Source organism: Lithobates pipiens, unplaced genomic scaffold (genome assembly GCF_037356315.1).
Source record: "Lithobates pipiens isolate NorthernLeopardFrog02 unplaced genomic scaffold, aLitPip1_a1.2 Scaffold_56, whole genome shotgun sequence".
NCBI lineage: Eukaryota > Metazoa > Chordata > Amphibia > Anura > Ranidae > Lithobates > Lithobates pipiens.
The window spans coordinates 1568852-1591507 of record NW_027507878.1 but is presented as its reverse complement, the minus strand read 5'-3'; the positions used below and the strand labels follow the sequence as shown (position 1 = coordinate 1591507).

At 48.1% G+C, this 22656-nt stretch overlaps 1 protein-coding gene across 1 annotated transcript in view; it reads left to right on the top strand.

Annotated features, from left to right (window-relative positions):
* Positions 1–22656, top strand: part of LOC143958058 (inter-alpha-trypsin inhibitor heavy chain H3-like) — an 87041-nt gene that overhangs the window by 40320 nt on the left and 24065 nt on the right. The window contains exons 18-23 of the mRNA XM_077467513.1: positions 1202–1222; positions 2537–2557; positions 5443–5511; positions 8836–8853; positions 9426–9641; positions 14363–14410. Of these exons, the coding sequence (XP_077323639.1) occupies positions 1202–1222; positions 2537–2557; positions 5443–5511; positions 8836–8853; positions 9426–9641; positions 14363–14410 (393 nt within the window). The remainder of the gene's footprint in view (positions 1–1201; positions 1223–2536; positions 2558–5442; positions 5512–8835; positions 8854–9425; positions 9642–14362; positions 14411–22656) is intronic.

Genomic DNA, 22656 nt, shown 5'->3' with positions numbered 1-22656 from the left:
GTAAACTAAGGGTTAATAAAGGGTTCAGCAGAAGAACATTTAATTTTAAGAAAAAAAGAAAACTTTTACTTGTCAAGTTGTTTTAACTGACTTCATCTGCAGATGGAAGTTCATCCCTTTCATCTGTAGATGAATACACAGAATGATACAAAATGAAACGATGTTTCTTTGTATCTTTCTGAATTGACGGCAGAGCGATGTTGTTGATAAACATTGCTTTTTTTTTTGGAACTTACTTTGTGTACTTGACAATGCAGCTGTGATTAATCAGAACAGGGGGGATCCTGGTAGCAAGGCTGAAGAACTGGACATACAAGACATGCCCTGTGTACAATGATGACATTTTTTGGGGCGTCACTAGCACGCCCAGAGTCTGCAACTGGTTGAGCTATTTTCTCTCCTGAACGAATGTTCTTTTATTATAGGCAGTAGTAAAATTCCCCATTATGGCCACTAGATGGAGCTGAGAAGCATAGGAAATACACACGTCTGTAACAATTGATTCAATGTAACTATTCTCGAGAACACTAGAGGGAATTAGCAAAAGAATGTGGTTATATTTATGTATTTCCTTTGGCCCTTAGCATCATCTAGAGTCCATAATGGATTTTACTCAAGGCCCCCGATAGGGGGCTACCACTGGACCTGCTATAGGGTGCCCGGGCACACATGAGGCCCAGACACACATGAGGCCCGGACAGCAGGGGGATCAGTGCATAAGGACAAGAGGGCAATTACAGAACAATACACTGTGTCTCGCCCTCCAGCAGAAAGCTGGTTTCTCCCCCTCTACCTCCTGCCGGCTTTCAGTTGCTGGAGGGATAAACACAGACACAATGCATCGTTCCTGTAATTGTCCTCCCATCCTGCCACCCCCACTTCCTGTGCTGCCCACATCTAATTCCCTCCTGTGTGCTCGGGCCCCCCTCTCGCACCCCCCCCCCCACAGCGCTGCCAGCTTCCCTCTCCCGACAGCTGCTGCAGGTACACAGGCGGACTTGGAGGAAGGGGCTGGTAAATATGTAATTTACCGGCCCCTTCGTTTTCTGAATTTGACACAGTGAGTAATTGAAACCGATCGCTCCTGTGTCCATTCATAACCGTCCCGCCGACGTGAGTAGCACCCGCAAAGCTCCCATGTTGTCCCCCTTACCCCCTACATCTGTATTCTCTGTAACCTGTAGAACTTTCTTTCTTTCAGTGGATTATGACCAACCCATGCGTGAGTATCGGTTTATTTTTTCTTAACTATCTGTACTTTTTCTAAAGATGAAGCTCAATTGATTAGATGAGAATGACTATTTCTGCTCCTCCCCCAATGATAAGTAATTAAATGGTTCAGTGCCGGGACAAGGTCACCTAGAGCCCCAGGGGGGCGACCGTGCCAACCTGAGACCCCCCCAAGATGTACGAGCAATATGTGTCAGCGAAACCCCCCCCCCCCAAAGATTTAACATGAATCTGCATGCCTACTCCCTAAGCATATACTCCCTTCCTCCCAGGACAAATCCGCCCCCCCCTGCTAAAATCCCGCCAATGCAAATCCCCCCCATTAAAAAATCACCCCTCCTAGCACAAATCTTCAACCCCTCAAAGAATACACATCCTTCCCCCCAACTCTAAATCCCTTCTCCCAGCACAACCCCCCCCCAATTCCCCTCCCTAGCACAAATACCCCCCCTAAAAAATTCCCTTCCTAGTACAAATACTCCCCAATAATCCTTATTAGCACAACCTCTTCCCCCACCAATTCCCCCTCCTAGCACAAATACACCCCCCTAAAAAAATTCCCTTCCTAGTACAAATACTCTCCAATCATCCTTACTAGCACAAATGACCACCCCCACCAATTCCCCCTCCTAGCACAAATACCCCCCCCCCCCCCCAAGTTTTTTTCCCTTCCTAGTACAAATACTCCACCAATCATCCTTACTAGCACAAATCCCCCCCCCCCAATTCCTCTTCCTAGCACAAATACCCCCCCCCAAAAAAATCCCTTTCCTAGTACAAATACTCCCCAATAATCCTTACTAGCACAGCCCCCCCCCCACACCAATTCCCCCTCCTAGCACAAATACCAATACCTCCCCCCCAAAAAAATTCCCTTCCTAGTACAAATACTCTCCAATCATCCTGTGGGGTGTGTGTCTGGGGGGGGGGTGTGGGGGGTGTGTGTGTGTGTGTGGGGGGGGTGGGGGTGTGTGTGTGGGGGTGTGTGTGTGTCGGGGTGTGGGGGTGTGTGTGGGGGGGGTGTGGGGGGTGTGTGTCTGGGTGTGTGTGTGGGGGGAGGGGATCTGTCCGATAGGCTGTATGGAGCCTCGTGATTTGGTTTATGGAAACATCTTATAAAGATTACATTGTATTATTATCACTTCGCTCTTCTTGGGTTATTTACGCTTTTAGTGGTAAAGAGAGGGCGGGGATGACGCCATCGGAGCCCCGCCCCTTCATAAACAAATGACGGCTCCCATGTTGTCCTCCCTGCCCCCCCCCAGATCTGTATTCTCTGTAATCTGTTGAACTTTCTCTCTTTCAGTTCATTATGACGCCTCCATGGGTGAGTATTGTTTTTTTTTCTTATCTTTCTGTCCTTTTCCTAAAGACGCGTGGGGGGGGGGGGGGGGGGAGGGGCACATGGGGAATCTGAGCTAGCTGCACACCCCGTTATCAATCTGGGAGGTCGGGTAAATTCCCTGTGGGGGGGTTTTGTTTTTATCAGCAATGAGAAACAAAATAATTTGCAAAAATTCCTGGATTTTATTATCCAAAACAACATCATTGGGTGCAAAATACGTTTATAATAAGATGTCTGGTGGAGAAGTGCGGAGCGGATTCAGGCGGGGGAGGGAAGGCGCATTCATCATTTACAATTCCTTTTATAAAGTGATTATAATATATTCAAATAGATTTCATAACATTTCATTCATATGATACACACAACACTCCGATGCGTTTCAACCTCGGAGAAAATGATTGTGTTCTTCTTCAGACCCCCTGAAACCGCTCCGCACTTTATACACCATCTTATTATAAACGCATTTTGCACCCAATGATGTTGTTTTGGATAATAAAATCCAGGAATTTTTACTAATTATTTTGTTGCTGCTAAAAACCCCCCCCAGGGAATTTCCCCGACCTTCCTAAAGATGAAACTCAATTGATTAGATGAGAAGGACTATTTCTGCTCCTCCCCCAATGATAAGTAATTAAATGGTTCAGTGCCGGGACAAGGTCACCTAGAGCCCCAGGGGGCGACCATGCCAACCTGAGACCCCCCCCCCCAAGATGTATGAGCAATATGTGTCAGCAAACCCCCCCCCCCCCAAAAGATTTAACATGAATCTGCATGCCATATATTCCCTTCCTCCCAAGACAAATCCACCCCCCTGCTAAAATCCCCCCAAAAATGCCCCCCCATTTAAAAAATCACCCCTCCTAGAACAAATCTTCAACCCCTCAAAGACTACACATCATTCTCCCCAACTCTAAATCCCTTCTCCAAGCATAACCCCCCCAATTCCCCCTCCTAGCACAAATATACCCCCCAAAAAATTCCCTCCCTAGTACAAACACTCCCCAATCATCCTCACTAGCACAGCCCCCCCCTCCCAATTCCCCCTCCTAGCAAAAATAACCCCCCCCCGAAAAAAATTCCCTTCCTAATACAAACACTCTTCAATCATCCTCACTAGCACAGCCCCCCAATTCCCCCTCCTAGCACAAATAACCCCCCCCCCCGAAAAAAAATTCCCTTCCTAATACAAACACTCTTCAATCATCCTCACTAGCACAGCCCCCCAATTCCCCCTCCTAGCACAAATATACCCCCCAAAAATTCCCTCCCTAGTACAAACACTCCCCAATCATCCTCACTAGCACAGCCCCCCCCCCCCAATTCCCCCTCCTAGCACAAATAACCCCCCCCCCCCGAAAAAAAATTCCCTTCCTAATACAAACACTATTCAATCATCCTCACTAGCACAGCCCCCCAATTCCCCCTCCTAGCACAAATAACCTCCCCCGAAAAAAAATTCCCTTCCTAATACAAACACTCTTCAATCATCCTCACCAGCACAGCCCCCCAATTCCCCCTCCTAGCACAAATAACCCCCCCCCCCCGAAAAAAAATTCCCTTCCTAATACAAACACTCTTCAATCATCCTCACTAGCACAGCCCCCCAATTCCCCCTCCTAGCACAAATAACCCCCCCCCAAAAAAAATTCCCTTCCTAGTACAAACACTCCCCAATCATCCTTACTAGCACAACCCCCCCACCAATTCCCCCATCTAGCACAAATTACCCCCCCCCCAAAAAAAAATTCCCTTCCTAGCACAAATACCCCTCAATCATTCTTACTAGCACAGATTTTTTTTCCTATAAGGCTACTGTCACACCGGAGGCATTTTTTCAGGCGCTAAAGGGCTAAAAATAGAACCTGTAAAGTGACCTGAGAAATGCCTCCCCTGCCACCCCAGTGTGACATCCCAAGTGCCTCCACACCGGGGCGCTGTGCTAGCAGGACGGGAAAAAAAAGTCCCACAAGCAGCATCTTTCGGGCAGTCTAGGAGCGGTTATACATCTCTGCTAAACCTCCCCAGCCAGTGAAATCAATGACCAGCGCTGCCGAGTCGCCTGCTAGGGGGGGGGGGGGGTTTAAAGCGTCCCGATGGTGGCCAGAAAGATCAGCTAAAACGACGGTAAAGCGCCGCCGCACCTTGCCCAGCGTGAAAGTAGTGTAAAAATAACAAACATATTATACTCACCTCCTCTGTGTAATGGTTTTGCACAGAGCAGCCCCCGATCCTCTTCTCGAGTCCGTCACCGGCGCTACCGGCCGCCTCCCTCTTGCCGAGTTCCCCCCACAGCAAGTAGCTTGCTAAAGGGGCACCTGAGCCGCAGCTCTCTGTGTCCGTTCAAAGCCCGCCTCCTCTCCCTCTCCTCATTGGCTCACTGACTTTGATTGACAGCATTGGGAGCCAATGGTGCCGCGCTGCTGTCTCAGCCAATCAGGAGGGGAGTCCTGGACAGCCAAGCCTCTCCCTGGATAGAGAGGGGGCTCAGGTAAGTATTAGGGGGGGCTGCTGCACACAGAAGGGGGTTTATCCTGATGCATAGAACGCACCTTCTGCCTTTATAATCACTGTAAGAAAATATGTATAATATTTGGGGGGCTCAAAGTCATTTTATAGATTTTTACTTGTAAGAATTGTCAGAATTGTCCGGTATTGAGGGGGGTTATCCGCCCGCCTTTTGTCACCGAGGTTCCCCCGTGGTGTGGAGCTCGGCAAAATTCGGCTCCATCACCGGTCAGCTCCGCCATGGCGCAACCCCCCAACCCCCCCAACCCCCGCCAAGTTTTTATTTCTTTAAACATTGAGCTGTATGGGAATGGATCTGTTCTCAGGATAACTTTGTAACTTTGTAACTTTGTTTCTTTCAGAGGATCTGAGTGGTATGTATAATATTTGTCTTTCCATGAAAATAAAGGTAAATCAGGCGATACGGAAATAAATAACCCGGATCTGGGGGGAGGGGAAACCCATCTCAATTTGTTAGTTATTTGGAGAGGGTAAGATTCGAAATTTCTGTCAAATTTTATTACCAAATTGGGGACAATATTAGAAGAAAATGAAAGCGGTTGCAAACCTCAGACATGAAATCTGAACAAAGCATTTCCTTCCATAGCGTGTGCTTGTCTCAGTCCAGAGCAGCTGGAGGGGGGTGGGGGAGGGGAGATTTCATAAATCTGGTGCAGCTCTGCATGGGAGCCAATCAGCTTCCAGCCCAACTGGGAATTGACATCATGACTTTGACATTAAATGTCGGGGTTATGGATGCAGCTAGATGCCATGACCCCGGTAATTTATTCTCTCTTAGGCGGCCGGCTTTCAGATAAAAGTGGTCCCCGTGGCAGATTTCCCGTGGGATCACTTTTAGAAGTGGCGGGAGAGGTACCCCCCCTCCCCCTTTCCTCCTGGCTCTTCCCGGTGGTTCCCGGGCTTACATTACCGATCGCTGAGCTCGGGAACCACCCAGGGCCGTTTTTAAGGCAGGGCAAAAGGGACAGCTGCCCTGGGCCCTGTCATTGTTGTGGGGCCCAAAGCAGCTGCCTCATACTTGCCAACTATCCTGGTTTAAATTCCCTCGTCCCTTAAGGTTTTAGTCCCGTGCTGTGTCCCAATATCTCAGTGTGAAGTTCTGCTACTAATGCTGCCCAGCTCTGCCCTATTGTTGTGTGCAGATGACTCACCTGCAGACTCTGTTTTTACATGTAAATTACTGCCATTCATATGTAAATGGCAGTGGCATTCCTATGTAAATAAAGGTGGCATTTATACATAAATAGCAGCGGCCAGCGGCATTGATATGTATATCATGCCCCCCTGAGGTCATATTCACAGTAATCTCTAGCAACCAGTCAACAAGAAGAAATCATGTGCTGTAACCTCTAGCAACTAATCAGTGAGCGGTAATGATACACTGTAAGCTCTGGCAACCAATCAGTAAGCAGCAATGATGTACAATAACCTATAGCAACCAATCAATGAGCAGTATTGATGTACAGTAGTCTCTAGCAACCAATTAACAAGCAGAAATGATGTGCTGTAACCTCTAGCAACCAGTCATTGAGCGGTAATGATACACTGTAAGCTCTGGCAACCAATCGCAATAGCTGCCTGATCTGATTCGGTAAACTGATTTTGAGTCTAGCTGCTATTTATTGTATGTCTCAGAGCAGGTGGAGAGCGAAACTGCATGGGGGTTAGGGGGGCCCCCAAGAAAAATTTTGCCCGGGGTCCAATCAGTATTAAAGACGGCCATGGAACCACCCGGCGCTGGCGGTGCCTTCCCATACAGATAAATAATCTTTCTTCGTACATTTAGGTCAAAATGTTTTCTGCTCCATTTCTTTAGTGAAAATACCCCAAATCAGTGCATATTATTTAGTCTGTAGGAGAGTTATAGAGTCCCCAAACTACGGGAAACAAGGCATTTCCCCGTTCTGCCTTGTGACATGACAGAGATCACTGCTACCAGCGATCGCTGTTATGTGAGTGGTAGCCCACACCCTAGGACACACTTAACCCCTTGATCGCCCCCTAGTGGTTACCTCCTTCCCTGTCAGTGTCATTTACACAGTAATCGGTGCATTTTTATAGCTCTGATCGCTGTATAAATGACAATGGTCCCAAAATAGTGTCAAAAGTGTCCGATGTGTCCACCATAATGTCGCAGTCACCATAAAAATCGCAGATCGCCGCCATTACTAATAAAAAAAAAAATTATAATAAAAAAATTGCATAAAACTATCCCTTATTTTGTAGACGATATAACTTCTGCGCAAACCAATCACTAAGCGCTTATTGAGATTTTTTTTTTTTTTTTTTACCAAACATATGTAGAAGAATACGTATCGGCCTAAATTGAAGAAAAAATTAGTTTTTTTAAATATTTTTGGGAGATATTTATTATAGCAAAAAGTAAAAAATAATGCGTTTTTTTTTTTTCAAATTTGTCGCTCTTTTTTTGTTTATAGCGCAAAAAATAAAAACCGCAGAGGCGATCAAATGCCACCAAAAGAAAGCTCTGTTTGTGGGGAAAAAAGGACGTCAATTTTGTTTGGGTACAACGCCGCACGACCGCGCAATTGTTAAAGCGATGCAGCGCCGAATCGCAACAAGTGCTCTGGTCAGGAAGGGGGTAAATCCTTCTGGGGGTGAAGTAGTTAAAGTCTTTTTTTTTTTTTTTTCTATAAGGTTACTGTCACACCGGAGGCGTTTTTCCAGGCGCTAAAGGGCTAAAAATAGAACCTGTAAAGCGCCTGGGAAAAGCCTCCCCTGCCACCCCAGTGTGATATCCCGAGTGCCTCCACAGCGGGGCGCTGTGCTAGCAGGACGAACAAAAGTGGGGCAAGCATCATCTTTGGGGCGGTGGAGGAGCGGTGTATACTGCGCTCCTAAAACACCCCTGCCATTGAAATCAATGGTCAGCGCTGCCGAATCCCCCGCTAGCGGAGGGGTTAAAAGCGCCCCGCTAGTGGACGAAAAACACAGCTAAAATTATGGTAAATTGCCACTAGAAATAGCGGCGCTTTACTGCCGACACCCCCCCCCCCTGCCCCAGTGTGAAAATAGCGTAAAAATAATAAACATATTATACTTACCTCCTCTGTGTAATGGTTTTGCACAGAGCAGCCCCCGATTCTCTTCTCGAGTCCCTCGCCGGCTCTACCGGCCGCCACCCTCTTGCCGAGTTCCCCCCACAGCTAGCAGCTTGCTAAAGAGGCACCTGAGCCGCAGCTCTCTGTGTCCGTTCAAAGCCCGCCTCCTCTCCCTCTCCTCATTGGCTCACTGACTTTGATTGACAGCATTGGGAGCCAATGGTGCCGCGCTGCTGTCTCAGCCAATCAGGAGGGGAGTCCTGGACAGCCAAGCCTCTCCCTGGATAGAGAGGGGGCTCAGGTAAGTATTAGGGGGCCGGCTGCACACAGAAGGGGGTTTATCCTGATGCATAGAACGCACCTTCTGCCTTTATAATCACTGTAAGAAAATATGTATAATATTTGGGGGGCTCAAAGTCATTTTATAGATGTTTACTTGTAAGAATTGTCAGAATTGTCCGGTATTGAGGGGGGTTATCCGCCCGCCTTTTGTCACCGAGGTTCCCCCGTGATGTGGAGCTCGGCAAAAGTCGGCTCCATCACCGGTCAGCTCCGCCATGGCGCAACCCCCCCCAAGCCCCGCCAAGTTTTTATTTCTTTAAACGTTGAGCTCTATGGGAATGGATCTGTTCTCAGGATAACTTTGTAACTTTGTAACTTTGTTTCTTTCAGTCAATCAATTTGGAGAGGGTAAGATTCAAAATTTCTGTCAAATTTTATTACCAAATTGGGGACAATATTAGAAGAAAATGAAAGCCTCAGACATGAAATCTGAACAAAGCATTTCCTTCCATAGCGTGTGCTTGTCTCAGTCCAGAGCGCCTGGGGGGGGGGGGGGGGGGGTGGAGGGGCTGAGATTTCATAAATCTGGTGCAGCTCTACATGGGAGCCAATCAGCTTCCAGCCCAGTACATCGGGATTCATTGATTTTCAGATATACAGTATCCCACAAAAGTAAGTACACCCCTCACCTTTTTATAAATCTTTTATTGAGGCCTGAAAATGCAGGGAGAATACAAATACCCCCAAAATCACCCCTTTTTTTTTTTTTAAAGCAGACAGTTTAATGTATTTAGTAAGAGGCATGGTGCTTTTTTTTTTTTTTTTTGTTTGAAGTTGTAATTTTTTGGTCAGAATTTTTTGAAAAATTAAGAAACAAAAAAAAAAAGAATAATAATAATTCACTTTTTTTTAATTGGATTTTTTTTACACACCGTCACCGGTGCAGTGCATCGTCATCATATAGCGGGCGTGGCGGTGACCGATGACAGTACAGCCTCATTTGCTCCCCATATTTGATCTTCAGGTTGGCGAGTCATTTTTACAACAACTTGAAAAGCTCATTAGAAATGCAAGACACTGCGTTGCGTCTCAAGAGTTTGCTATGTTGGTAAAATGCGGGTGTATAAAGGGCGCCGTAATAACGCTCCTTTTCTCTTTTACAGCAAGGCCGATCTATCCCATTTACGAAGAATCAGGTAAGACCAGCATACAGACTGGGGTCCCATCCGGTGGGTAGTAGGTGGGAGGATCATGGCATTCGGGGGAATTATCGGTCTGATTTGATGTTAGAAGTAGAGCTGTGCGATTTTCTAAAAAAAAATAAAAAAAAAATATGCGATTTTTTAAAATAAAAACTCGATTCACGATTCGAAACAAGTTTTTTTTTTTTTCCAGTCCTGAGGAGCTGGAGTTTTTAGGCGGGGGCCGCGGTTTCGGCCTAGTCCCCGCGGCGTCCGGCCTCACGGACTAGGCCGAAGCCTAAAAACTCACCCAAAAAAATAAATAAAAAAAGGGTGATTTGGGGGGGGGGGGGGGGGTATTTGTACTTTCCTGGCGTTTTCAGGCCTCGAGAAGTGAGATTGGCCGTCAGCACATCGGGATTCATTGATTTTCAGATAAAGAAAAAACTTGGAGAAACAGAATTCTCCAAAAGAAGTCACAATGGAACATATACGTAAATGCAAAAAAAAAAAATATTTTATTTTAATTATAACAAAACCACCAATTATTCAAATTAGTACAAACACAGACTCGTTAAAAAATATGACAACGTTGTCACACCTATTAAAAACAAAGAAAACAAAGATTTTTAGATACACAAAAGTATGTACACCCCTCATATTTTTGGAAATCTTTTCTTCTCTCTTTTCATGTGACAACACTGAAGAAATGACACTTGTCTACAATGTAAAGTAGTGAGTGTACAGCTTGTATAACAGTGTGTGTCATCGCCGGTCCTGGGGAGCTGCGTGCGGGAGTTTTTAGACAGGCCGGGGCTTCGGCCTAGTCATTGGCGTCTGACCTCGTGGACTAGGCCAAAGCCGCGGGCTCGCCTAAAATCTCACGCCCACAGCTCCTCAGGACCGGCGCGGTGTTTTATATATATATATATATATATATATATATATACACACAGGTGTGAGGGGGGGCTGACATATACAGGTGTGTGTGTGTGTGGGGGCTGACATATATACAGGGGTGAGGGGGGCTGACATATATACAGGTGTGTGTGTGTGTGTGGGAGGGGGGGGATGGGCTATCATAATTTCAGGTGTGTGGAGGGGTAACATATATACTGGTGTGTGGGGGGCTGACATATGTACAGGGGTGTGTGTGGGGGGGGGGCTAGCATATATACAGGTGTGGGGGGGCTGACATATATACAGGTGTGAGGGGGGCTGACATATATACAAGTGTGAGGGGGGTTGACATATATACAGGTGTGACGGAGGCTGACATATACACAGGTGTGAGGGGGGCTGACATATATACAAGTGTGAGGGGGGTTGACATATATACAGGTGTGAAGGAGGCTGACATATATACAGGTGTGAGGGGGGCTGACATATATACAAGTGTGAGGGGGGTTGACATATATACAGGTGTGAGGGAGGCTGACATATACACAGGTGTGAGGGGGGCTGACATATATACAAGTGTGAGGGGGGTTGACATATATACAGGTGTGAAGGAGGCTGACATATATACAGGTGTGAGGGAGGCTGACATATATACAGGTGTGAAGGAGGCTGACATATATACAGGTGTGAGGGGGGCTGACATATATACAGGTGTGAGGGGGGCTGACATATATACAGGTGTGAAGGAGGCTGACATATATGCAGGTGTGAGGGAGGCTGACATATATACAGGTGTGAGGGAGGCTGACATATATACAGGTGTGAAGGAGGCTGACATATATACAGGAGTGTGAGGGGGGCTGACATATCTACAGGTGTGAGGGAGGCTGACATATATACAGGTGTGAGGGAGGCTGACATATATACAGGGGTGAGGGAGGCTGACATATATACAGGTGTGAGGGAGGCTGACATATATACAGGGGTGAGGGAGGCTGACATATATACAGGGGTGAGGGAGGCTGACATATATACAGGAGTGTGAGGGAGGCTGACATATATACAGGGGTGAGGGAGGCTGACATATATACAGGTGTGAAGGAGGCTGACATATATACAGGAGTGTGAGGGAGGCTGACATATATACAGGAGTGTGAGGGGGGCTGACATATATACAGGTGTGAGGGGGGCTGACATATATACAGGTGTGAGGGAGGCTGATATATATACAGGTGTGAGGGAGGCTGACATATATACAGGTGTGAGGGAGGCTGACATATATACAGGAGTGTGAGGGAGGCTGACATATATACAGGTGTGAGGGAGGCTGACATATATACAGGTGTGAGGGAGGCTGATATATATACAGGTGTGAGGGAGGCTGACATATATACAGGTGTGAGGGAGGCTGATATATATACAGGTGTGAGGGAGGCTGACATATATACAGGTGTGAGGGAGGCTGACATATATACAGGAGTGTGAGGGAGGCTGACATATATACAGGTGTGAGGGGGGCTGACATATATACAGGTGTGAGGGAGGCTGACATATATACAGGTGTGAGGGAGGCTGACATATATACACGAGTGTGAGGGAGGCTGACATATATACAGGTGTGAGGGAGGCTGACATATATACAGGTGTGAGGGGGGCTGACATATATACAGGTGTGAGGGAGGCTGACATATATACAGGTGTGAGGGGGGCTGACATATATACAGGTGTGAGGCGGGCTGACATATATACAGGTGTGAGGGAGGCTGACATATATACAGGTGTGAGGGGGGCTGACATATATACAGGTGTGAGGGAAGCTGACATATATACAGGTGTGAGGGAGGCTGACATATATACAGGTGTGGGGGGGCTGACATATATACAGGTGTGAGGGGGCTGACATATATACAGGTGTGAGGGGGCTGACATATATACAGGTGTGGGGGGGGGGGCTGACATATATACAGGAGTGTGAGGGGGGTTGACATATATACAGGTGTGAGGGGGGCTGACATATATACAGGTGTGAGGGGGCTGACATATATACAGGTGTGAGGGAGGCTGACATATATACAGGTGTGAGGGGGCTGACATATATACAGGTGTGTGAGGGGGCTGACATATATACAGGTGTGAGGGAGGCTGACATATATACAGGAGTGTGAGGGGGGTTGACATATATACAAGTGTGAGGGGGGTTGACATATACACAGGTGTGAGGCGGGCTGACATATATACAGGTGTGAGGCGGGCTGACATATATACAGGTGTGAGGGAGGCTGACATATATACAGGTGTGAGGGGGCTGACATATATACAGGTGTGTGAGGGAGGCTGACATATATACAGGTGTGAGGGGGGCTGACATATATACAGGTGTGGGGGGGCTGACATATATACAGGTGTGTGAGGGAGGCTGACATATATACAGGTGTGAGGGAGGCTGACATATATACAGGTGTGAGGGAGGCTGACATATATACAGGTGTGAGGGGGCTGACATATATACAGGTGTGTGAGGGGGCTGACATATATACAGGTGTGAGGGAGGCTGACATATATACAGGTGTGAGGGGGGCTGACATATATACAGGTGTGTGAGGGAGGCTGACATATATACAGGTGTGAGGGGGGCTGACATATATACAGGTGTGGGGGGGCTGACATATATACAGGTGTGTGAGGGAGGCTGACATATATACAGGTGTGAGGGAGGCTGACATATATACAGGTGTGAGGGGGGCTGACATATATACAGGTGTGGGGGGGCTGACATATATACAGGTGTGTGAGGGAGGCTGACATATATACAGGTGTGAGGGGGGCTGACATATATACAGGTGTGAGGGGGGCTGACATATATACAGGTGTGTGAGGGGGCTGACATATATACAGGTGTGGGGGGGCTGACATATATACAGGTGTGTGAGGGAGGCTGACATATATACAGGTGTGAGGGAGGCTGACATATATACAGGTGTGGGGGGGCTGACATATATACAGGAGTGTGAGGGAGGCTGACATATATACAGGGTTGAGGGGGGCTGACATATATACAGGAGTGTGAGGGAGGCTGACATATATACAGGTGTGTGAGGGAGGCTGACATATATACAGGTGTGTGAGGGAGGCTGACATATATACAGGAGTGTGAGGGAGGCTGACATATATACAGGTGTGTGAGGGAGGCTGACATATATACAGGTGTGAGGGAGGCTGACATATATACAGGTGTGGGGGGGCTGACATATATACAGGAGTGTGAGGGAGGCTGACATATATACAGGGTTGAGGGGGGCTGACATATATACAGGAGTGTGAGGGAGGCTGACATATATACAGGTGTGTGAGGGAGGCTGACATATATACAGGTGTGTGAGGGGGGCTGACATATATACAGGGTTGAGGGGGGCTGACATATATACAGGAGTGTGAGGGAGGCTGACATATATACAGGTGTGTGAGGGGGGCTGACATATATACAGGGTTGAGGGGGGCTGACATATATACAGGAGTGTGAGGGAGGCTGACATATATACAGGTGTGTGAGGGAGGCTGACATATATACGGGTCTTTGTGGGGGGCTAGCATATATACAAGTGTATGTGGGGGGCTGGGCTAAAGCTTTGTAAGGGGCTCAAAAATGTCTGATGGCTGCCCTGCCTATACATATCAATGCTCCTACCCCTACTGCTGACCGCTGGCATTCAAGGGCCACATAACAAGTACCAAGGGCCACATATTGGGCACCAGGGCTCTAATGTATCTTATATTACAAGAAACTTGAAGTAGAAATGATTTTTAATGTATAATTTGATCTCAAAAATGTTTTCCAGAAATTTTGGCTCCTGCCCTACCAACGCTGATAACGGCTTCAACGAAAGGTACGCTCCCGTGTTCCACACAGACACGTCTGGGACGTTTGTACACGCAAGGCTTTGGTTACCTTGGTTGGTTAGGTGTTCACTTTTCATGGGATTGGGCTTGTGATTGCAATGAACCTTCATTGACTGGTCCCACGCCAGCAAGGTGTGCAAGTTGCTTCTCAGTGTCCCTGTCACTGCGGGTGAAATGAGATGTTGGGATGTTGGTGGATGAATATTTTTGGTGCAAGATTGCTTGCTATTGGGGCAAAGATTTCCAGTGCACAAGGTAGATATGCAGAGAAAACCAAAAAACAATACCGTGCTTGTGCAAAGGTGACAAAATCAATCAAATAAATGAAATAAAATAAGCGGCGACGATGTATTGTGAGATATGACGCCACAGATACATGGAAAGATGGGAAAAAGTTGCGCTAGATATACATTAATAAGTGAACATCATCCGACACGTGATCTGAATGATCCATTAAGATCAACAATGAGTGTTGATTCAAAATTTCAAAAAAATGTGTGGAATCCAATGATACCAAGTGACGTCACTAACGTTTAGTCAAGATGTACCCTTACCCCACAAGGCTGACCCTCTATTTATGGAAGGTGGAACTCACTCAGGATGTATCTGCCGATAAGGCCACCAAAGGGTGGATATGCATCAGGACATGAGTTAGGGATTGGGGCTTAGTTTAATAGAACAATATTGGAGCTACAGTATTGAGCAGAGCTAGAAAATATTTGGGGGTGCTTAAAAAAGCATCACCGACAGGAGGTCCCGTTTCCCCTATATAGATCTTTATATGACTAAAGGGGTCACCAGCGGGAAGAAGGAGGTCCTGATTCCTCTATATAGATCTTTATATCACTAGAGGGGTCACCGGCAGGAGGAAGGAGGTCCTGATTCCTCTATATAGATCTTTATATCACTAGAGGGGTCACCGGCAGGAGGAAGGAGGTCCTGATTCCTCTATATAGATCTTTATATCACTAGAGGGGTCACCGGCAGGAGGAAGGAGGTCCTGATTCCTCTATATAGATCTTTATATCACTAGAGGGGTCACCAGTAGTGATGGACGAACTTCCGACGGGACGTTTCGCGAAAGCGAAATGCGAACGGACCCAAACGTTCGCGAAACCGAACGTTCGCCGCGGGCCCCATTGACTTCAATGGGAGGCGAACTTTGCAAACCTTCATGTCGAATTTGCGGCCACGTGGTAATTATTAGGGGGTAAAACGTAGTCCCACCATCTGGACAATGACATAATACATGTATGAGGTGAATTTGGGATCGATAACTACAAGCATTTTTATTTTATTTGGGAAATTGTTCTAACAATTCAGGACTATGGAGCTAATGAAGGCAATGGAGGAGAGGGAAGGTCAGGGACCAGGGTAGGCAAAGAAGAGGGTGCAGGAGATGATCACCAGCAGCGTGACATACCGGAATGACACATGCACCGTGATAGAGGCATCTGACAGCAGCACCGTAATACAGAGCACTGACAGCAGCACCGTGACATACAGCGCTGACAGCAGCACCGTGACATACAGCGCTGACAGCAGCACCGTGACATACAGCGCTGACAGCAGCACCGTGACATACAGCGCTGACAGCAGCACCGTGACATACAGCGCTGACAGCAGCACCGTGACATACAGCGCTGACAGCAGCACCGTGACATACAGCGCTGACAGCAGCACCGTGACATACAGCGCTGACAGCAGCACCGTGACATACAGCGCTGACAGCAGCACCGTGACATACAGCGCTGACAGCAGCACCGTGACATACAGCACTGACAGCAGCACCGTAAGCAGCCCCAGGAGGAAGTCAGCACAGCACAGGGATGGTGTGATCCCCTCATAATAAGAACCCCCAGGAGGAAGTCAGCACAGCACAGGGATAGTGTGATCCCTTCATAATAAGAACCCCCAGGAGGAAGTCAGCACAGCACAGGGATATCATAAGCAGCCCCAGTAGAAATATGACACCGCTCAACCTCTTCAAAGAGGAGGGTAGGGGCATATAGTACGGTGTGCTTTTTTGGGTCAAGGAAGTGAGCCAAATGAATTAAGAAGGTCTGTGTGCTTGATTAAAAAAATAGTTTATAGACATATACATGGTCTACTGGTCACATGTGTTGAATTCCTCCGAGATCCATGCCTCATTCATTTTTAGAAATGTGAGGTAGTTAACACTGTGGTGAGCTAGGCGAGTACGCTTATCGGTCACAATCCCCCCTGCTGCGCTGAACGTCCTTTCGGACAGGACACTGGATGAGGGGCAAGCCAACAGTTCGATTGCAAATTGGGCAAGCTCTGGCCAGAGGTCAAGCCTGCCCACCCAGTAGTCTAGGGGTTCATCACTCCTCAGAGCGTCCACATCGGCCGTTAACCCAATGTAGTCGGACACCTGACGGTCTAGGCGTTCCCTGATGCTGGATCCGGATGACACCTGTCGATGGGTCGGCTGAAAGAATGACCTCATATCCGAAGTCACCAACACATCTTCAAACCGGCCTCTTCTTGCAGGCGCTGTTGGATTGGTACCCGCAAATCCTTCTCTGGGAGTGGGAATTGCTCCTCTGCCAGCGCACGCAAAAGCAGAATGCAGCATTTCTCGAAGCAAGGCCTGGAAGTGCTGCATTCTGACAGCCCTCTGCGACGGCGGTAACATTTCCGCCATTTTGTGTTTGTACCGGGGGTCTAAGTACGTTGCCACCCAGTACTGGTCCTTGACCCTCATGCTTTTTATACGGGGGTCCCTATTAAAACACTGGAGCATGAAGGCCCCCATTTGCACTAAAGTGGAAGCGGTGTGGTGGCCTGGCTCCTGCTCATCATCCAGGATAATGTCGTCCTCTTCATTCTCCTCTCCCCATCCTCGCACAACAGGGATCCCAGAAAGGTTTAAAGCATGCTCTTCTTGCTCCTGCTCATCCGCCCCGGCACCATCCTCCTCTGACTCCTCATCAGACTCCTGTTGTTGACTTGTCTCAGATAGAGTAGCCCCCCCTGGGAATTCATCCAGCATTGCGACTTCCTCATCTTCCCGCTCCTGCTCCTCCACAGCCTGATCAATGACACGACGCAATGCACGCTCCAGAAAGAAGGCATAAGGTACCATGTCACTGATGGCGCCATGGCTGCGACTGACCAGTTTGGTGATCTCCTCAAATGGCCGCAGAAGTCTGCATGTGTCGCGCATGAGCAGCCACTGGCGCGGTGAAAAAAAACCCAGCTCCCCAGAACCGTTTCTTTCGCAGAGTTCATACAGGTAGACGTTAACTGCACGTTTCTGCTGGAGCAGCCTATCAAGCATATAGAAGGTTGAGTTCCATCGCGTCGGGCAATCGCAAATAAGACGTCTGACCGGCAGATGGTGTCGCCGCTGAATGTCAGCAAGGCGAGCCATGGCCGTGTAAGATCTTCTGAAATGGGCCGAGATTTTCCTTGCCTGCCGCAAGATGTCCTGGACCCCAGGGTATTTGACAAGGAATCGCTGCACGACCAAGTTTAAGACGTGTGCCATGCACGGCACGTGCGTGATTTTGCCCTGTTTCAATGCGCTAAGCAGATTGGCACCGTTGTCACACACCACTTTACCAACTGTCAAATTGAGCGGTGTTAGCCACTCATCTGCCTGTGAACGCAAAGCTGAAAGGAGTGCCGGGCCAGTGTGGCTCTTTGCTTCCAGGCACAACAGACGCAGCACGGCATGGCAACGTCTCACCTGGCATGTGGAATAGGTTCTGGGGAGCTTGGGCGGTGCAGTGGAAGAGACGCTAGCAGCGGAAAAGGAGGAGGCAGCTGAGGAGGAGAGGGAGGAGGATGGAGTAGGAGGAGGAGAAGAAGAGTCAGGCCTGCATGCAATCCGTGGCGGTAAAACCAAATCTACACGGGTGCCACGGGTTACATGCTTGACGGCCGTCAGAAGGTTCACCCAGTGGGCAGTAAAACTGATATACCTTCCCTGCCCGTGTTTGCTAGACCACGTGTCTGTGGTCAGATGTATCTTGGCACCGACACTGTGTGCCAGAGATACATTCACTTGCCGCTGAACATGGCCATATAGCTCTGGGATGCCCTTCTCTGAGAAATACTTCCTTCCTGGGACCTTCCATTGTGGTGTTCCAATGGCCACAAATTTGCGAAAGGCCTCCGAGTCCACCAGTTTATATGGCAGTAGTTGGCGGGCTATGAGTTCTGACAAGCCAGCCGCCAACCGTTGGGCAAGAGGGTTATCCGGCGTCATCATTTTTTTACGCTCAAACATTAGGCCCACGGAAGCCTGCCTTTTTGCAGAAAAATGTGAGCTTGGCGTGATGGAAGGTGGAGTGGAGGACAATTGTGAGGAGAGAGGAGAAGGAGAAGTAGAAGACGAGGCTGGACGGTGAGAGCCTGCAGTGTGGCTTTGTGTGTTCCGTTGCTCCCACTGGGCTCGGTGATGGCTGCTCATGTGCCTTCTTAAGGCGGTCGTCCCTAGGTGAGTATTGGGCTTACCGCGACTAACGCGTTGACTGCAAAGATTGCAGATGGCAACGCTATTGTCAGCAGCGGACACGTTAAAAAAAGCCCACACTGCGGAGCCATGTGCCGGTGTCCTGGGAGCGCCAGATGTGACCGTACATGGTCGATGACTCGCTCCTGATACATTTGCAGTCTGCTTTGTCCCTGCTGTGCAATGTAAGTCATTGCTGCTTCTCCTCCCTATCTGCTGGTCCATATCTCCCTCTGAACTCCCCTCCTCTTCCTCTCTTGTGGGCACCCACGTGACATCACTAGACACGTCATCATCAACGTCACCTTCCCCACCGCTATAAGTAGAGATCTCGGAGTAGGCAGCAACACCGGGGACCAACCTCCTCCTTGGGCTGATCTGGGTACTGGCGTCAGACTGCTGAGTAGCGCTTGTTGCTACCTCCTCTTCCTGATCCAATACCAAGAGTGGCTGCGCATCAGAAATGTCCTCTTGATATGGATCGGAAAATAATTCCAGTGACTCAAGCGGAAGGTATGTGGTGGTGGTGGTGGTGGTCGTGTTGTTGGTGGTAGTGTCTTTGGGGGTGCACATAGCAGAGAGTGAAGAAGAGGGTGCAGATCGAGAGGATGAGGAGGGTGCAGAAGAGTAAGGCTGAGCGAGCCACTCAACCAAGTCTGGTGCATCCTTTAAAGTAATTGAACGCACCTTCTGCAACTTCCCACTTTGGCTCAAGCCTGTTGCTCCTGCCCTACCCCTACCACCCCTGCGGAAGGGCCTGCCTCTTCCTCTGCCTGTCATTTTTTAAATGACCCTGTGACAAAACTCTTAGTCCCTATACCGATGAAGGACTGCTGCAGTATAGGGCAGCGGTCAGCAGTGGTGCACGTCAACCCTATCTATTGTGGACCGATAGCGGTCCTTACAGAACAGCAGACTGTACCGCACTCAAGCCTATGTACCGTAGCACCCTATACCAAGTTACCAGTCCTTATAAGAACTTTTGTGGAACAAGCAGGTTGTGTGTTAGTGATTAGCAGACTGTACGTCAGTCCCTATACCGCTGAAGGACTGCTGCAGTATAGGGCAGCGGTCAGCAGTGGTGCACATCAACCCTATCTATTGTGGACCGATAGCGGTCCTTACAGAACAGCAGACTGTACCGCACTCAAGCCTATGTACCGTAGCACCCTATACCAAGTTACCAGTCCTTATAAGAACTTTTGTGGAACAAGCAGGTTGTGTGTTAGTGATTAGCAGACTGTACGTCAGTCCCTATACCGCTGAAGGACTGCTGCAGTATAGGTGAGCGGTCAGCAGTGGTGCACGTCAACCCTATCTATTGTGGACCTATAGCGGTCCTTACAGAACAGCAGACTGTACCGCACTCAAGCCTATGTACCGTAGCACCCTATACCAAGTTACCAGTCCTTATAAGAACTTTTGTGGACCAAGCAGGTTGTGTATTAGTGTTTAGCAGACTGTACGTCAGTCCCTATACCGCTGAAGGACTGCTGCAGTATAGGGCAGCGGTCAGCAGTGGTGCACGTCAACCCTATCTATTGTGGACCGATAGCGGTCCTTACAGAACAGCAGACTGTACCGCACTCAAGCCTATGTACCGTAGCACCCTATACCAAGTTACCAGTCCTTATAAGAACTTTTGTGGAACAAGCAGGTTGTGTGTTAGTGATTAGCAGACTGTACGTCAGTCCCTATACCGCTGAAGGACTGCTGCAGTATAGGTGAGCGGTCAGCAGTGGTGCACGTCAACCCTATCTATTGTGGACCGATAGCGGTCCTTACAGAACAGCAGACTGTACCGCACTCAAGCCTATGTACCGTAGCACCCTATACCAAGTTACCAGTCCTTATAAGAACTTTTGTGGAACAAGCAGGTTGTGTGTTAGTGATTAGCAGACTGTACGTCAGTCCCTATACCGCTGAAGGACTGCTGCAGTATAGGTGAGCGGTCAGCAGTGGTGCACGTCAACCCTATCTATTGTGGACCTATAGCGGTCCTTACAGAACAGCAGACTGTACCGCACTCAAGCCTATGTACCGTAGCACCCTATACCAAGTTACCAGTCCTTATAAGAACTTTTGTGGACCAAGCAGGTTGTGTATTAGTGTTTAGCAGACTGTACGTCAGTCCCTATACCGCTGAAGGACTGCTGCAGTATAGGGCAGCGGTCAGCAGTGGTGCACGTCAACCCTATCTATTGTGGACCGATAGCGGTCCTTACAGAACAGCAGACTGTACCGCACTCAAGCCTATGTACCGTAGCACCCTATACCAAGTTACCAGTCCTTATAAGAACTTTTGTGGAACAAGCAGGTTGTGTGTTAGTGATTAGCAGACTGTACGTCAGTCCCTATACCGCTGAAGGACTGCTGCAGTATAGGGCAGCGGTCAGCAGTGGTGCACGTCAACCCTATCTATTGTGGACCGATAGCGGTCCTTACAGAACAGCAGACTGTACCGCACTCAAGCCTATGTACCGTAGCACCCTATACCAAGTTACCAGTCCTTATAAGAACTTTTGTGGAACAAGTGAGTTGTGAATGTTTAGCAGACTGCAGCAGAAGGGCAGCAGTCAAGTATAATATCCTTTCTATATTTGGAAGAAAGAATATTATACATGTACAAGCCTATTACTGTACCACTGATACCAGTCCTGAAAAGAACCTTTGTGGAACTAATAATAACAGCAAGTCTTTAAAATTACCCTCACTGCCTGACAACACTGCTTCCTTCCTGTCCCTATACAAATTGGCAAAAAAAGAGAACGATTAGTGGTTACTGGAACAGCTCTTTTGTGGACCTTGATAGTAACAGCTAATGATGATGATGATGATGATGATGATGATGAAAGACTAATCTGGCTGTCCCTGTAGCATACACCGTCCTTTCCCTTTCTCTAAACTAACAAAAGACACTCAGGCTGCTGCAAGAATCAGCAGCACAGCAAACCTATCAACACCTAACACCTATACCAGTCCTGAAAAGAACTTTTGTGTACCAAATAGCTAGTGGTTTATCTCTCCCTACTCCACACAGGAACCTGTCCCTATCGTAACAGAAGAAAGAATGTAAAATGGCCACCGGATCGGGTGTATTTATAGGTTAGGGGGAATGTCCAAGTGTCCATGTGCTGTCATGTCTCAATTGGCTGTCCTGTATCACATGATAAACGTGTCACCAAAGGTTAAAGTTCTTGTATACATTAAACACGTAAGTCCGCCGCGGCGAACGACGGAAAAAGGCGTTCGAACGTGCGGACCGCGAATGTCGGAAATTCGCCGCGAAACGACCGCCGGGCGAAACGTTCGTCCATCACTAGTCACCAGCAGGAAGAAGGAGGTCCTGATTCCTCTATATAGATCTTTATATCACTAGAGGGGTCACCAGCAGGAGGAAGGAGGTCCTGATTCCTCTATATAGATCTTTATATCACTAGAGGGATCACCAGCGGGAGGAAGGAGGTCCTGATTCCTCTATATAGATCTTTATATCTCTAGAGGGGTCACCAGCAGGAGGAAGGAGGTCCTGATTCCTCTATATAGATCTTTATATCACTAGAGGGGTCACCAGCAGGAAGAAGGAGGTCCTGATTCCTCTATATAGATCTTTATATCACTAGAGGGGTCACCAGCAGGAGGAAGGAGGTCCTGATTCCTCTATATAGATCTTTATATCACTAGAGGGATCACCAGCGGGAGGAAGGAGGTCCTGATTCCTCTATATAGATCTTTATATCTCTAGAGGGG